Genomic DNA, 15,585 nt, shown 5'->3' with positions numbered 1-15,585 from the left:
CATTTAGAACAGTATTTCTATGAGAACACTCATTACGTTATATATGTGCCTATTTAGCCGCTTGTATCCATCTTGAAACTTTTTAAAATATCTGGTAATGAATCACATGGAACTTGAAGCCTTACTGAGTAGCACTATTAACTGAAGTGTATACTAACCAAGGGTGAGGTGATTACCTAGTCCCTTTTACTTACCTATGGAGGGCTTAAGGATTCCTAGAGCAAGAGTTTAGCTGGGAGGCTTTTGTTCATTTGCTCTTTTTTGTTTGGTTCATTTCCATCATCTATCTTTCAAGCAAGAAAACTAGGACATCAATTCATCTTAGAAAGGAAGCGTTGTTACTGGATTGAGAAACACTGTATGTGCCCTAGACTTTTATCAGCTTCCTCAAGAACTCAAAAAAATTTTGTAATTATTTAGGTGGGTGAAGCAAAGGACCTGTTAAATGTGTGGGTTAGAATGTGAACCTATAGAAGTTAGTAGATTTACTGACTGTTCTTCCAGTAACACCCTCTAATGTTGTCAGATGAAAATGTCTAGTCTGGTTTCCTCATTTCCAGTGTTTTAAAATTTTGATTTCTTTTGTACACTGTTGTCAGTAAAGTCTATTTTCATGTTTGACGGTACCTGAGTCACCTAATAGTTGTTACTTCCCAGTCCTATTTAGTTCATTGTAGCTTGTCTTAAAACTGTGTGCAGCTTGAATTTCACATCTGTGTTCAAATTTTTTCCTACTGCCTTTGTGTTGAAATGTCACTGTGCAATTTTGTCTTAATATTTTGACTGTCTTGCTTATCACATAGTCACAAAAGTTTGCAGGCACTTAGCTAGAAGATACTTCATTGAGATACGATTGTATAAGTGCAGACCTTTTTTTTTTTCAGTCACCGGGAGAGTGGCAGTTTTTCTTTTTGTACTTTTCAGTCGCTGATACTGGCTTTGCTTTTTGAGATGAGTTTTCTCTATGCTTTTACTAGCATGCCCATACTTGTAACTGGTACAGTATAAAAGAATGTCAGTGTATTTGTTAACCACTCTTAACAGCAAACAAGTCAGTTTTTAAGTGTCCTGAGGCTGGAAAGAAGCAATTACAGAAGGAAACCTGTTGCAGCTATGTCACAGGGGACGTGGTAGCAGTGCAGGGAGCAAAGCATGAGGTTGAGTGAGCATGCACAGAAAACAGGCAAACTGTATTAACATCCTTTGACAGTGGCTGTTTAAAAATAGAAAAACAAAGTACAGAAATAGCAAGGCGCAGACAAGCCAGTGGTATCCTCCAGGCAAGTAGCAGCATATGGAAGGGTAAAGGACCACATAGTGAGGGGTAAATACATCAGAGACAGAAGGTGGAGGAAGAAAGGAGTAGCAGCAGTAGGTGGCTTACACAGTAGGAAGAGAAGCAGAGCCCCCTGTGTCTAGGAGAAAGAAATCTGTAGAGAAATTAGCAATTCCCTTGTGACTGGAAGTGAATTTGGGAGGAGATAAGGTCCGGAGGCAGCCGCAGGGGCCCTAGCGTACTGGAAGGACAGGACAGCTCTGTCTCAGTGCCTTAAGTGAGGGTGCTTTTTATTTAGTCAGTCTATTTGTTCAGTGATGGACAGGCAACTGTATCCATGTCAGAATTCCTTATTAATTGCAAAGATAGGAAAATAGAGCAGTAGTTAATGGATTGCATTATTTTCTAACGCTCCAGCCTTGATGCATGTCTCATTTTTCATGTGGGAAACAGTGGGTTGCACTGAGCAGTGGTTGTCCCAAGGCCATTGCTTCTTCTGCTCTTTAGTGTATGACCTTGGACAGGTCACGGTTTTTGCCTCAGCTACCTTGAGAAATGCAGGAGCTACCTGTTCAGTTTTGCGTAGCCAGTCATACTGTTTATGTTTTAAATTGCCTGTTAGCTTTTTAAAGGCAGGTTAAATAAGGCATAGCATTAAGGTTTTCAGGGAGTCATTTGGAAGAAAAAATTAAGTAGTTTTTTTTTAATATAATGTGATTGCATATCCTGTGTAGTTTCTATTTTGTACACATTAAACAGGTAAGTTCAAGTTGTTTCACGTTAGCAAAGGGTAGAGTCTTGCAAACTCGCTACCTCGTCCACAGTAGAGGCGTCAGTGCAGGACTGGGGTAGACAGAGTGGAAGAAATGGAGAGACCTGACACTCTGATGTAGTGAAGCACGTTCATCTGCTTAGAGTGGACTGCTTTAGGAGAACAGCTTTAGACCGGTGTTAATACTTACACACATCACAGTTCAGAACAACAAATTCACATTAGCTGGCTCAGAAGAAATGTGAAAATACGTGTAGGTTCTCCATATCAGGCAGTAGATTAAGAAGAAATGAGACAGAGTATTGAGATTGAAGAAAGCAGAAATAAAGAATGAGATTTTAACTAAACATCATGTGACCAGTAACTTTTCTTAAAGCTATAGTTACCCAGTGACAATGTAAAGATGAAAACATCTCTTTCAGTCATTTGGACATTTTTTCTTTGTACTGTAGTGCTGTCTGGGAATTAAGGGTCAGGTCTGTCTTGCTGTGGGCACTGTGATAAGAACCAGTAAGGTACTCCCTGCAAAAACTGCTTGCAAACTTGGGGGATACAAAGACACATGCTTTTTTGAAGTTCCGTATATAAATGCGTATCTGTTATGCCATTATAGCATCAGGTGGAAGTATGGTTAGTAGTAATATATTAAATACTATAGTTGTGCAGCTATTAGAGTAGCAGGAGTTTCCTGAGGCAGGAGTAATAATGATATTTTCTTAACAAATCAATTTGTGATTGTGCAGGGAGTATACTGATCGCTAATCTCCTGCATCTTTTAGGGGAGATGAATACTCAAATCCTTGTCCTCATCTGAATAACAACAGATTTCGTATGCCATTTTCCTTGACAATTCAAGTAGATTTTTAAAATATTTATAGGCAGCAAGTTCAGAATACTCAGAATAATATATCAAATTTTTCTCTTTTTACAGAGGGAAACTAAAGGTCAGTTCCTTATAGATCACATCTGCAACTATTACAGCTTGCTGGAAAAAGACTATTTTGGCGTTCGATATGTTGACCCTGAGAAGCAGAGGGTATGTATATGAACTCTGACTACATTTGATTTTAAGTAATGCTAAATTGATCTTTATTTTTCAAAAAGCAGGCAAGTTCTAATGCAAAGTTATGTATCTCTGAGAGTTTATACTCTGGCTGTAATCCACAGAGGTTCCTAAAGTGGCATTATTAAATTATTTTTCCCCTCCATTCATGTATTTAGTTTCAGGTAAACTGATATATTCTGATTTGTATAGTTCTCCTGGGCACTGAAGATAGAAAACATCTAGAGGCATGACTCAGAGGTAGCACAGGGTAGCAAAATGCTCTGACAATGCACTGAAATTTGGGATTTCTGTTTTTCTGTAGAGTAGGCTTCTTGGGAGTTGTAGGCAGGAAGCCTACTGATTTTAACAGCAGTCATTCTATTCCACTTTTCACAGGGCGCATGGACTTAGATATCTGTAATACACAAAATAGGTATGTTTTGTCAGGTTGTGGGGGGTTCTTCCAGTTAGTTCTCCCTATGAGCACCTTTACATTTGCGCAATAAAGTTTACAGGCCTGTGCTCTAGGCATTTGTATGGACAGTGATTAGTCATCTCTCTTAGTTGGAAGGTGGTCCTGCAGGTTGTATTCTGAAGGTGGTTTGCTACTGCTGTTCCCTGTTTGGTGCAGATGATTGTTACTGTTTGAGAGTGGAAAAGGATGGTCAAGACAGGAAGCAGAAGTCCTCAGGCAGTGAAATTCAGAACTGCTTCTTCACCGCGCAGTCCTGACCTGGTCTCAGGTTTAAGACTTAGATATGACTTTAAACATCATGCTGGCATATACTGGCACTTAATCTCTGGAAGCAATCACCAGTTTGAAACTGCTGTGATTCAGGAGGAGAAAAACATTTTGCTGGGTATCTCGTGCTACACCCTCATTAGTTTTGTCAAAAATCACTGGAATTAGGGAATCACCCTCTGCTCAACCTTATAGAATTGCAACAGCTTTGCAAAGCTGCAGCAAGTTGTTTCCATTGCATTCTCTTTTTAAATTAAAATAATCAGCAGAATAATTAGCAGTTATTCTGACCAGTGTACTTAATTCTTCACAATCATTAAAATTATGGAGGTGTTCACGTGGTTAGAATTGATAGAAGTAGGTAGAGTTCTGAATTAGACTATAATTAGATAGGTCTTAATGAATACTTACTTTTGTTGGGCCTTTCTCTGTCAGTCACTCAAAAATTGCTACAGAAAAGTTATTTTACTTAACAGCAATCAAGAGGGTGTTTTTAGTAAAAACTTTAATTTTTTTTTTCCAAATACTTTAAAAGAGTGATGTTTCAGAAAAAATTCTAAAAACCCACTCCTATTGGGATGCTTGTTATATCATACCTTATGTGGCTCCATTGTTTCAGAGAACTGTTAACTATATTGACAAATTCACTGTATATCTTATTCTTGTTGGCTATACAGTTGTTCTTTTACACCTTATAGTATAGCTAATTCTGTGTTAAGTTTATGGAAGAATATAGTTTATATTGAAGCTTAAGTTTTCTCCTGGTTAGCAGTAAAAGACAGCCTGAGAGAACATTTTTGTTCTTACCTGAAAAATTTTAGTTCTTCATTTCCATTTAAGACCAACAACTAAGACGACTGTGGCCATCCTGTGAAGTAGGATGGCTTATGTCAGCTGGCCCACTCTTCAGCTGGATTTTGTTAAGTAAACTTCTCAAGCTTACATTTTCCATACATGCATTTTAAATGCTGATTTATAATTACTCTCATGTTTTTAAGCATATGGATAACTTCTCTAAATTGGGTATTAGTTCTTCATTTTAAACCCACTCATGAATTAGGCCGTGAATTATAAGGGATGTTACTTTTTACAGACTTAAATGCTCTGGGTGATGAGTTGAAAGCAGCATACATTCTTCTCTTAAGTTTATTACATTTCATCAAAATAAGCTATTTTTACAGGCAGTATCTTCTGCTGTCACTCTGTCAGTTGTGTTTTTTCGTCTTTTTGTTTTTTTTTTAAAGATTACACTTCTAAATATCTATGCATGAAATGCTTTGCCTCTCTCAGAGTGGATATTTCCTCTGCAACAAACCCTGTCCTAAGGATGAAACTGCAGACAAATGTTATAATAAAGGAATACTGGGTTTATGTCATCTGGATCTTTTGAATCTTTGATCTTGTTGAAGCTTGCTTACCTGAGTCTTAACCTCTATATTGGATACTGATGCATGAATACCTCCTAGTCAGATGGAGGAAGACTGTGAAACTCTAATTACAATTCTTCTCCCATCTGCAGAAGACTGCTCTGATCTTTTTTTGATCTTAAAGAAACATACTAACCAACAATCTCCTAGCAGTTTAACAAGCATGGGACTTCATGAATAATTATGCTGGGGCCCAGGCATTGTAGCTAAAGTTCCTCAGTAAATGGCTCAGTAGAAAACTAGAGGAAATCATGATTTTGAAATGATGAGGTAGGTGATGGCTCTTTCTATAGTTTCATATTTTAGCAGTTGTGAGCTTAGCTGACTGAAATTCATGTTAACAGAAACCCAAGATTACAGAGAAGTAGTTCTTTAGGTGTGTGGTTATAGAGATAAGCTGTAGCAAGCAGAAGATGTAGTGGGGTCACAGGAGGAATGCCACATCACTGTAGCTACCTTACAGGGAAGAGTGCTTAGAGCTCTGTAGAAGAGATTTCCAAAGCTCTGTGGAATTCTTGTAGGTCCCACGAAGGAAAAAGGGAGAGACATTTTCTCCAGTACATTCTTATGTGAAGGTTAGGTGTATTACACAACAGAAACAGTAGCTCAGTAGAGATCTATAGGTGGAATTAATTAAGAGCTTCTTTCTAAAGTTAAATCTGGTGATTTGACTGAGAACAATTGCTTTGAAGGGAAGTGATAATTCATCCTAAACCAGTTCAACAATGTGGGTGACAATGTACTTCAGTGACCCGTACGCAAATAGAGAGATGCGGGTCAATGAATAAAATGAATATTGCCTAGTCTGGTTTTGGCAATAAGTCACTGGCATGATGTGGCTATGATAAAAGGCAGTGCTTCGTTTGGCCCTTAGGATTGTATTTTCAGGAAAGTATTAATGTCATTACACCCTAGTGAGACCTCAGCTACTCTCATCTAGATGTCTGCATTTAAGAAAGATCAATTTAGCTGAGTCAGGAGAAGGAGTATTAGAAAGATAAAGAGAATGGAGAGCTTGTTTTTGAGATGATATTAAGAAGAGCATAACCCATTTAGTGCAACAAAACAAAGGATAAGTGGATACGGTTATAAGTTTATCAGAGCGTAAAGTAGAAGGAAAGAGAAAGTTTAAGCAACAGAGGTGGTTTCTTAATTAAGCCAATGAGGACTGCAGCATCTGGAACAGCTATAATGGAGGCAATGGGCAAATTTTTAAACTGGATTTGTAATGAATTTTAAGAGACATATCTATGATTTTATGGAAGGGGCTTATATTAAACATTGACAGAGACTAGACACCATCTTCTGAAGTTTCCTGCAAAGAATATGTAGTAAAAGCTGAAACAAGAAAGCATAACTTTTTTTTAGGAGACATTATTGATTCTGATGCAGGTAATGTACAATTCATGTTGCTTTGCCCATTTTCTTGGAAGTGTTGAATGCCTCTGTTGTGGTTTATATTCCACTGCATAGTTTCGGTCTTTGCACAAAAAGGGCTATATCTGTGGTTCCAAATGAAACTGGAAAAATCATGCATTTAATTCTGGATTTTAGTGATTTATTCTTGATTGGTGCTTTGAATAGTTAAGCTATATGGCATAATAGTATATTAGTATGTAGTGAACACACGCATACATATATATGTATATAAAATATATAAATATTATGCAGAATTACTCCTGCTTACTCCTGCTTGCCAGTGGTGCTGGCCTCCTTTTTATTTTTATGTAATTTTTTGTGTGAAGTTTGCAGAGCTGCTCCAAAAGCTAATTTGCAGTCTTTTTGTTTTGTAATCTATTGAGGGAGCTCAAGCAGGCAAAAATACCAGCTTTAATTCATCCTAAATGTCTTCTTTCAGAGTATGCTACCAGAATGTAGCATTTTGACTTAGGATTGTTGAAACACTTGACTGAGTTTGAGATTTTAAAAATGAAATGTTTCAGTATTTTAGATGTTTCAAATGAAATGTTTCAGTATTTATTTTTAGAACATTCAGAACTTCTGACTATGTGAAAAATGTAGATAACAGAGCTAATTATCTTAGGTTGGAGCAAAATTTTGAAATATGGGAAAACAGGTTGGAAAAAGCTGTTAATTTAATAGGTTGTTTTTCAAGTATGTTAAATGTATACTCCTTCCTTCCCCTGGGTTGACTGAGCACCTTTTTTGTGTGTTGGGGCTGGCAGGAGATGGGAATAGGATGAAATAATGCAGCTACTGTTCAGCATCTCTCACTGGAGAGGTATTGAGGGCAATGGAGGACTGGGCTGAAGGAACATGGTAGTGAGGTGAAATTTATTCTTTAAGTTCCCTCAGAAGGGCATCTGAGCAGTGATTTAAAGTTGAAAATACTTAAGTTTCCTTTTTTTTTCACCCCAGTGCGTGGATTTGAGCACATGCCTGTGATTATGTTTTTGAATGTGAAAGTATGAAGTGATATTTAGGCAGAAATACCTTGGAGCTACCCATGGGGAAGGTTGGAATTGTTAGGTGTTATAAAAGGCTTTGTAGGACCCTAAAGCAACTGTGAAGTCTCACCAGTCACTGTAGAAATGTTTGAGATTGTGATCACCCTGAAGCATTAAGGAGCTTTGCCATTTGGATGTGCTGCAGGGTTGTCTGGAAGCAGCACAGCAGTGCAGCGGTTTTAGCTCTGTGCATGTATGCCTGTCAGTACGAAAACAAAGCTTTTGAATCAGTGAAGCTGCTCTATGAACACACTCCCACTATGCAGCCAATCTTGAATGGTGGCTGTGAGTACAGTGGGATTTTCTGCCTTCCCCAGACCACAGAGCCCAGGTCTGTGCATCGTTAGAAAGAATTGTGCGCAACAGATTTGCTGGTTCCTGCCAGTCTCTCCCTAAAAAACATTGCAGATACAACTCTTGTTTTGCTTTCAAGCTTAGATACACTGAAAACTGGTAGCATCTCTACACACAGGTAGTTTTTTGTCAGACTACATGTTTGTATGGTTAGTAAGGCAGCTGAAGGGTCCCATTTCTATTTTAGAGTACATAATTTCCAATGGACCTGGACAGAGTATTTGTTTAATCCTATAACCTAAGTTGTTCAGCATTTTCCCGGTCTTTACTAGTGAAGGAAATTGGAGCCTGTTGTCTAGTGAGTAATGAACGTCTTAATCATGAAGTAGCAGTTCTTTTTTTAATGGGACATGTACGCAAAATGTGCAGCAATGCCTCATCAGAGAGACCTTTTGAAAGGGTCAGCAAGTCTTGGGTGCAGCTGATCTCTGCTTTAGCAACCACAGCTATTTAATACATGTTCTTAAAAATATGCACTTAGTCTTATGTGAAGGTTGGCAGAAAGAGACAACAGATAATTTGCAACCTCAGTTTAACAAAGCTATGTCTTTCTGTAATGACTTGTAAGGCTCCATACAGCTATGTAAAGAGCTATCTGGGAGCCCTCCAGTCTCTTTGAAGGGGTGGAGCAGGAGCATTACAGTTTGAACACCAGAGTGACTGAGCCATAGGTTAATTAAAATTTCAATGCTTCTCCATGCATATGAATTTCTCGTCCTGGACAGAGTTATCGCAAAAATTATGTCCTTTTGCACAAAGTCTTGCTGTGACCCTGCTTGGTGTGTGCAGTTCAGGTCATGCTGTTTAAAAAAAAAAATACAGTAGAACTAGAAAATTAACAAAGAAAGAAGACCATGAGAATGATACCAAGTAGGAATGGATTTCATACAGAGAGATATGGATTAGCCTAGAATAATTCAGCTAGGAGGAGAGAGCAACAGAATGAGCAAGAGAGAATGAGAGAGAACAATAGGATGCAAAATGGCTTGCAGATGGTGACCAAGGAAAGATTGCCCTGTGATTCTTAGAACTAAAATGCACTTAAGGAAATTATAAAGCAATTGGTATAGAGAAATAGTTTTAAAAATATAATACCTAGTCATAAAATTCATTGTTACAGCTGTCAAAATACATAAAAAATGTGTTAAAAGTAAGTGTTTAGACAAATTGGTGAAAGTATATAAAGGCTTAGAAGTAAATTGTAATGGAGGCTGGTAGAAAAAGACCCTTTTTTTTTCTAAGTGTTTGCTTCAGGCCATTTTCAGGGACAAAATGCTGAGTTAAATGGGTACTTGCTTTTACCAGTAGAGGTGTGATGCCATGAAAAGCCAAAATCAGGACCCAATAGTCTGAAAGACTATTAAGCAGGTATTCTTTATGGCAAAGCTGGACACACAGGGGATCACCCACCCTAATGTGCGTGCCTGCACAGGGTTAGTTGCATAACTTACACAAGCTTTACATACATATTAATTAGTTTTCCTAAGAAAAGATATACATGTTCATTAATTTTCTGAGAACTCATTATCATATGCTAATGTCCTTTGCGCATGCCTGTTGGTGTCTCTAGGTGGTCATCAGGGGTCTCTGGATGAAGGATATCTCTTCCTCACTGTGTCCACTAGTTAACTTTTGCTTTCATGCAAACTCAGTTCTGAGATCACTTATATACTGTCCTTGAGGGATGGTCTGTTCTGGTTTAGCGTTTGCTTCGCAGGTCCTTGCCTTTATGGTTCTGTACTTCTGCTTTTCTGAGGTCAAATGTTGTCGCTGTAAATTTTTGTTTAAGCACTTCTTGTCTTGAAGCCTTTCTGACTCCCCTAAAGCAACAAGTTTTAGTCACAACAGCTGTAACTGTATCAGGTAGGTACTATAGCAAAATCTTGTCACAAATGAGAAGTAGTGTGAATATAAATATACACTTAATCCAGTAGTAACACTACTAACTGAAATACCTTGTGTGAAGATTAGTAACCTTGTAAACCAGATCATTCTGCATGCTATTTTAATGAAAATAAAGATGGTTTTTCATCAATTGTGAACCTGTTGGCTGTAAGCACATGGTGGCTCACACATGCATCAATATATGCAGATGTTATGGCCAGATGTTCAGCTGAGGTAGAGGTTATGGATTGGTTGAGCTACTCTCAACTTACAGCGTTGGAGTTTCTCTGAATATTTTAATGTAATAGGAATAACAGAGTGACAATTTGGAATTTTCTTTAGTAAATTCCAGTTCAGAATCATAGAAGAGGTGATTCTGTTCCATTATATGGTAGTATTTCTGGATGAGATTAATTTTTTGTGATAGCGATGTATGTTGTTTCTTTCTGCTTAGCATACCATTAGCCAGAGCCGATGCCCTGATTTTGGGAACAGTACAGAGGAACAGCTCCTTTGCTGCAACAGAACAACATTGATATTCTTGGTATAAAGGTTCTTGAAGGCATGAAAAAAATGGTGTCAGCCTCGGGGAGTGAAGAAGGAGATCTGCAGGGTGCCCTGGCTCATTTGGCATCTGCTGTGCTGGTATAGAGCAGGCACCCAATTAATTCCCTTATCCGAGCTGCCATTAGCTTTGGATACTGTTACCATTTTTTTTGTCAGACTTCTGGCAGGTGGTGACCTGGTGCAAGTTACTGCCTTGAGGCTAAAGCAAATTGATTTTGATTTTTGTTCAAGGAAAAGGTTGGGTATTAATTTTCAATATTAGTATAGGGTTGAGGTTTAACTAAAATGAATTTTATTACTTTTCTAGCAGTGTTTCAGTGCGTATCTCCAGTCTTCTGCTCTCCTCTGTCCATTAAACAAAGTTTTCAAATCCAGTCCCTGCCTGGCTAGAATATTCTTGTGACATCTGCAGGTTCTTCTGTTTCTGTTTTACTGTATGCACATCTGAGCACTTGACTGAGTATTGCTTGCTGAGGGGGATTTAAATATTCACAGCATTTGGCCACTTTTGCCCCTTCATTACTGCCCTTCTTGCAAACTCAAGGACTAAATCAAAAGCCTCTTGCATTGGAGGAGGGGAGAGACTTTTCACTGAACTTGTTGGACTTCTGGTTGGTCAGGTCCCAAGCACCTGCTTTTGGGAGGGTAGTTTTTTAGAAGGTGGGCTTTGGTTTATGCCAGTCTTGTGCAGGAGTCCATAGGAAGAAGAGGTTGGAGCACACACCTTTGTACTGTAGAGTGGCTGTTGCAATGTAGAAGAAGAACAGTGTGGGGATTTTAATGACACCTGGCCCCTTACAAAGGCTGTGAGAATAGATGTGGGACATTGTGTCCTCTTTCCTCCCCACTTTTTACCCTAAAACCCTTAACCCTGTGCTATAGTGAGATCAAGCTCCATCCTGTCTGAGCTTCTCAGGTAATGACTTAGTTTGAACCAGGTTGTTGGCAGAAGTGTCTTTACTAAAAGCACGTCAGCATTTGTGGAGTTAAATTGACTTTCTAGAATGATGGTTTTACCCTTGCGTGGTGTCCTTGCTCATCCTGAACTTTTGCTGTGGAAGCTGGTAGCACATCAGCTGCTCAGCATTTGTGGGTAAGCAAGAACACACCTGGCCTCGCTAATGACTACTCAGTGCCACTTAAAGGCTGATCAGAGGTGAGGGCTGTATTTAAAAAGTAAAAATTGCACTAGTCTGAAGCACAGCATGCAGTCACAATGAAACCTTAGTCAGAAGGCAATTCTGAGCATATTTTAGGATCCCAGGACCAAAATTATATCCATAATAGTTCGCTTACTCGCTACTGGTACTTGAAGCACCAAGACTCAGTAGCTATCCCATGACTGACCTTCAAGATTTCTTACATATCTTTCTCTCTGCGTTCCACTTCTGTGAGGATGTCAGCCTGACTATCTAGATACCCAGCTGCTACCCAAAACTCTTTCAGTGGGAGAGATTAGAAATTGATAATGTTGAACGTGAATCTCTTCACAGGCTCCTTGGTAATAGGTGCTAGCTGGATTAGGATCAGTGTCTTCTCCATTGGGCAACAACCATGTTGCTAACATGACATCAAGGAAATGGGAGGCTTAGCCTCTGCAGGAATGATTTCTGATGATCATTAAGTACTATCAAATATAAGCCAAGCTGGTTGGAGGGTGTAGGCCATCATCCAATTAAAGCAACCTTTACGGAGGACAGTGAAATACATGAGGCAAAACTGAAAGTGTGTAAGATTGTTGGGGTTTTTTTCTCTCCCTAGTTTGTGCATTTTACTGCAAGGAGAGAAATTAAAGATTCATGTCTCTGGTTCCAAGTTTATGTTTGACATGTTTGTTTTGTTTGTCTGTTTATTTGTCTTATGAGGTGTTAGCCTTACAAGAAAGAATTGGAAACACCTATGGTCTGTTCCTGCAAGGCAGTGTGGCATACAGTAGTAATGAAAATTTTTTGCAGTTGAAGATTTAAAAAGCTTTTATAATTTGGCCCGATGAGCTAACTTGAAATGTTATCTTTTCCTTTCATCTGAGGATTTTTTTTATTTGTAAGCAAAATTATTTTATAAAAAGCTTGATACATGAAAGAAGTATTTTGCAAAGCCAGATGCTTTTCAGTTGAAAATTTCTGCAGAAACCCTTCGATGGATTTATAGGAACCTTAATCTGGTCCTAGCTATAACAGCTAATTAATCTTGGAATAAATATAGCATGAATACTCTACAGCAGAGATGAGGCACAGTTATTAATTATTAATAGACAGTGCTCTAAGGCTGGAAGATAAGTACTCAGGGGAAAATCTTTCCTAAAACTCAATTGAAATACGCAAACAAATATAGGAGTGGCTATTTTCATATTTTCATGCTAGCAATGACTAGGTGTTTATCTCCCCTGACACTCACAGAGCATTAAGCTAATTGCTGTGTCTTCAAAAATCTCCACAAATTATAAGGTAACTGTTCAGTTTTCTGGAAGATTCAGCTGAATTGCCTACACACTTGCAATATTTCACCAACAGAAGGTCACCACAGAAATCTGAGCTTCTAAACACTGCCTGTCAGTTCTTTGACCTCCAAGTGAAAGTCTAGACTGATTATTAATTGCTCAGTGTCTTTTCAATCCATTTCTAGCCCATGAAAGTTAGGTCTTAGTGAAACATTTGCTTTTGGACATGTTAGCTATATCTGCGTTCCTGGGGTTTGGTGCACTGCATGAGCAATTTTATCCATATTTCCCCTTTTTCATTATTCATATGGTGAATTATGAGGGTTTTGTATTTGCAGATTGGCTTTTTTTACCTCTGACTTTTTGTTAGAATAGGTAATTGACTTTTTTAAACAGCTGTAAATGCAGACCTAGTCTGTCCTAATAATTCAGCATGGCCTTCCAAAAAGAAATATCAAAATGTGTTGTGTTCCTGCTAGATGAAAATAGCGATACACCCCTTAACTCTCAGTTTCCTGGGAACAGTACAGCAGGGCTCACTGTGGAATTTCCTTCTTGCTGTCTGAATCTTCAGCTAGGACTGCCTAGATCCTGGTGGGGTTGATGTGAGAGTATGGAGAGGTTTAGGAAAGTAAACTTGGATATTTGTGTGTCTTGCCTGGTTTCCTATCTGTGAATTCATTCTGGATTTTGTGTCTATAAAATACTGTATCAAATTTCTTAAATTGCCTTACCTTTTTTTGAACAACCCTCACCCCCCATTATTAAGAGCAAGATGTATAAATAATGTATCTGTAGGATCTAAAAAAGCACAAAATGGGCTGCATATTTCTGGTAAGCTGGTTAAACAGTCATTGATTTCTCAGTTCTGTTTCTTTCTTCTTTTCCCCAAAAAGGAGAGTTACTGGGTAGATGGAAGAGGAAAAGAAATGGTATAGGATTGTTTTTGTTGTTGTTGTTGTTTGGAGTTGTTGGGTTTTTGTTTTATTTGTTTTTTTGCGTACCAGAGTTCCATATCAGCCTCTCAGTGATAAGGGAGCTTCAAACCCTGGGAGGAACCACCCCATGCACCAGTACAGGTTGGGGGCTGACCTGCTGGAAAGCAGCTCTGCTGAGAAAGACCTGGGAGTGCTGGTGGGCAGCAAGTTCACCATGAGCCAGCACTGTGCCCCTGTGGCCAAGGCAGCTAACGCTATCCTGGGGTGCACTAAAAGGAGGGTGGTCAAGGGAGGTTATCCTCCCCCTCTTCTCTGCCCTAGTGAGGCCACAACTGGAGTACTGTGTCCAGTTCTGGGCTCCCAGTTCAAGAAAGAACTACTGGACACAGTCCAGCAGAGAGCTACCAAGATGATCAGGGGGCTGGGGCATCTCTCTTCTGAAGAAAGGCTGAGAGACCTGGGTTTGTTCAGCCTGGAGAAGAGAAGACTGAGGGGGGATCTCTTCAATGCTTATAAATATCTGAAGGGTGGGTGTTGAGAGGAAGGGGCTGGGCTCTTTTCAGTGGTGCCCAACAGTAGGGCAAGGGGCAATGGGCTCAAGTTGGAACACAGGAAGTTCCACCTGAATATGAGGGGAAAACTCCTTTCCTGGCAGGGTGCCAGAGCAGTGGCACAGGCTGCCCAGGGAGGCTGTGGAGTCTCCTTCCCTGGAGACATTCAAAACCCACCTGGACACGTTCCTGTGTCCCTGCTGAAGCAGGGGGGTTGGACAAGATGATCCGCAGAGGTCCCTTCCAACCCCTACCATTCTGTGATTCTGTGAAACAGAAATACACAGTAGTGTTTATCTCCAATATTGCTGTAAACTATATGCAAGAGTCGCTGAGCAGCCATAGCGTGTAGGCTGCAGGTATTTGAACGTTGTTCTTTCCAAGCTACTAATTTTGTCAGAAGTTACGTTCCAGAAAGCTAAGAGTTACCAATGATTTTGACTGAATTCTTGAGATGTCATGATTTTTATAATAATAATTTTCTGTCACCTGTTACCAATTCCTACAAAATCTCTTCCCTCGCCCTTTCTCTGTAGTATAATTTCTCTTAAGTTATGAGGAAAAATAGTAGCTGGGGTAGGATATTTTAAGTATTACACATGGTTTTAAAAAATGCTAGGTTTTCTTTTTGCAGTAGACAGTAGGGTTTTAGGGCTACAATGAAAAGGGTTAAAAATGAAACCCCTTAGTGCAAGGCCTTACAGTGTTGATTATGCTTATTAAAGCTGAATACTGTGCTTTTTGACCAGCTGCTTCTGCAGCACAAATCTCATTTTAGTGTGGTGATTTTTTGCTTACAGGAAAAATCCTAGTACAAATGCTGTTGGATGTGGTCAGAAGTGGCACTCAAATATCAGCATGTTCCTTTGTCAATCAAAACATCATCCTGAACAGTTCAGCCAGTGTTAGCAGGGGATGTGCTAAGGGTCTTAACTAAAGTGTTAGCCTAGCTTTTTGTCACAGAAGCAGCTGAATTTATTTTCCAGGAGAACAAAAACCCAAAGTTTTCCTGACATTTAGTCTTTCCCTGGAAAGTTATATACCAACTGGTAGGCATCCATACCTCTGTGTTGTGCATTGGCTGGCCATAGTATAAACACTTCATGGAAAACTACACTCTT

The 15,585-nt window shown here is 39.2% G+C and overlaps 1 protein-coding gene across 1 annotated transcript in view; it reads left to right on the top strand.

Annotated features, from left to right (window-relative positions):
- Nucleotides 1-15,585, top strand: part of FRMD3 (FERM domain containing 3) — a 154,069-nt gene that overhangs the window by 63,415 nt on the left and 75,069 nt on the right. The window contains exon 2 of the mRNA XM_064437931.1: nucleotides 2,980-3,084. Coding sequence (XP_064294001.1) covers nucleotides 2,980-3,084 — 105 coding nt within the window. The remainder of the gene's footprint in view (nucleotides 1-2,979; nucleotides 3,085-15,585) is intronic.

This window comes from Phalacrocorax carbo, chromosome Z (genome assembly GCF_963921805.1).
Source record: "Phalacrocorax carbo chromosome Z, bPhaCar2.1, whole genome shotgun sequence".
Lineage (NCBI taxonomy): Eukaryota > Metazoa > Chordata > Aves > Suliformes > Phalacrocoracidae > Phalacrocorax > Phalacrocorax carbo.
The sequence above is the reverse complement of the archived record's forward strand: the minus strand, read 5'-3'. Positions and strand labels throughout refer to the sequence as shown.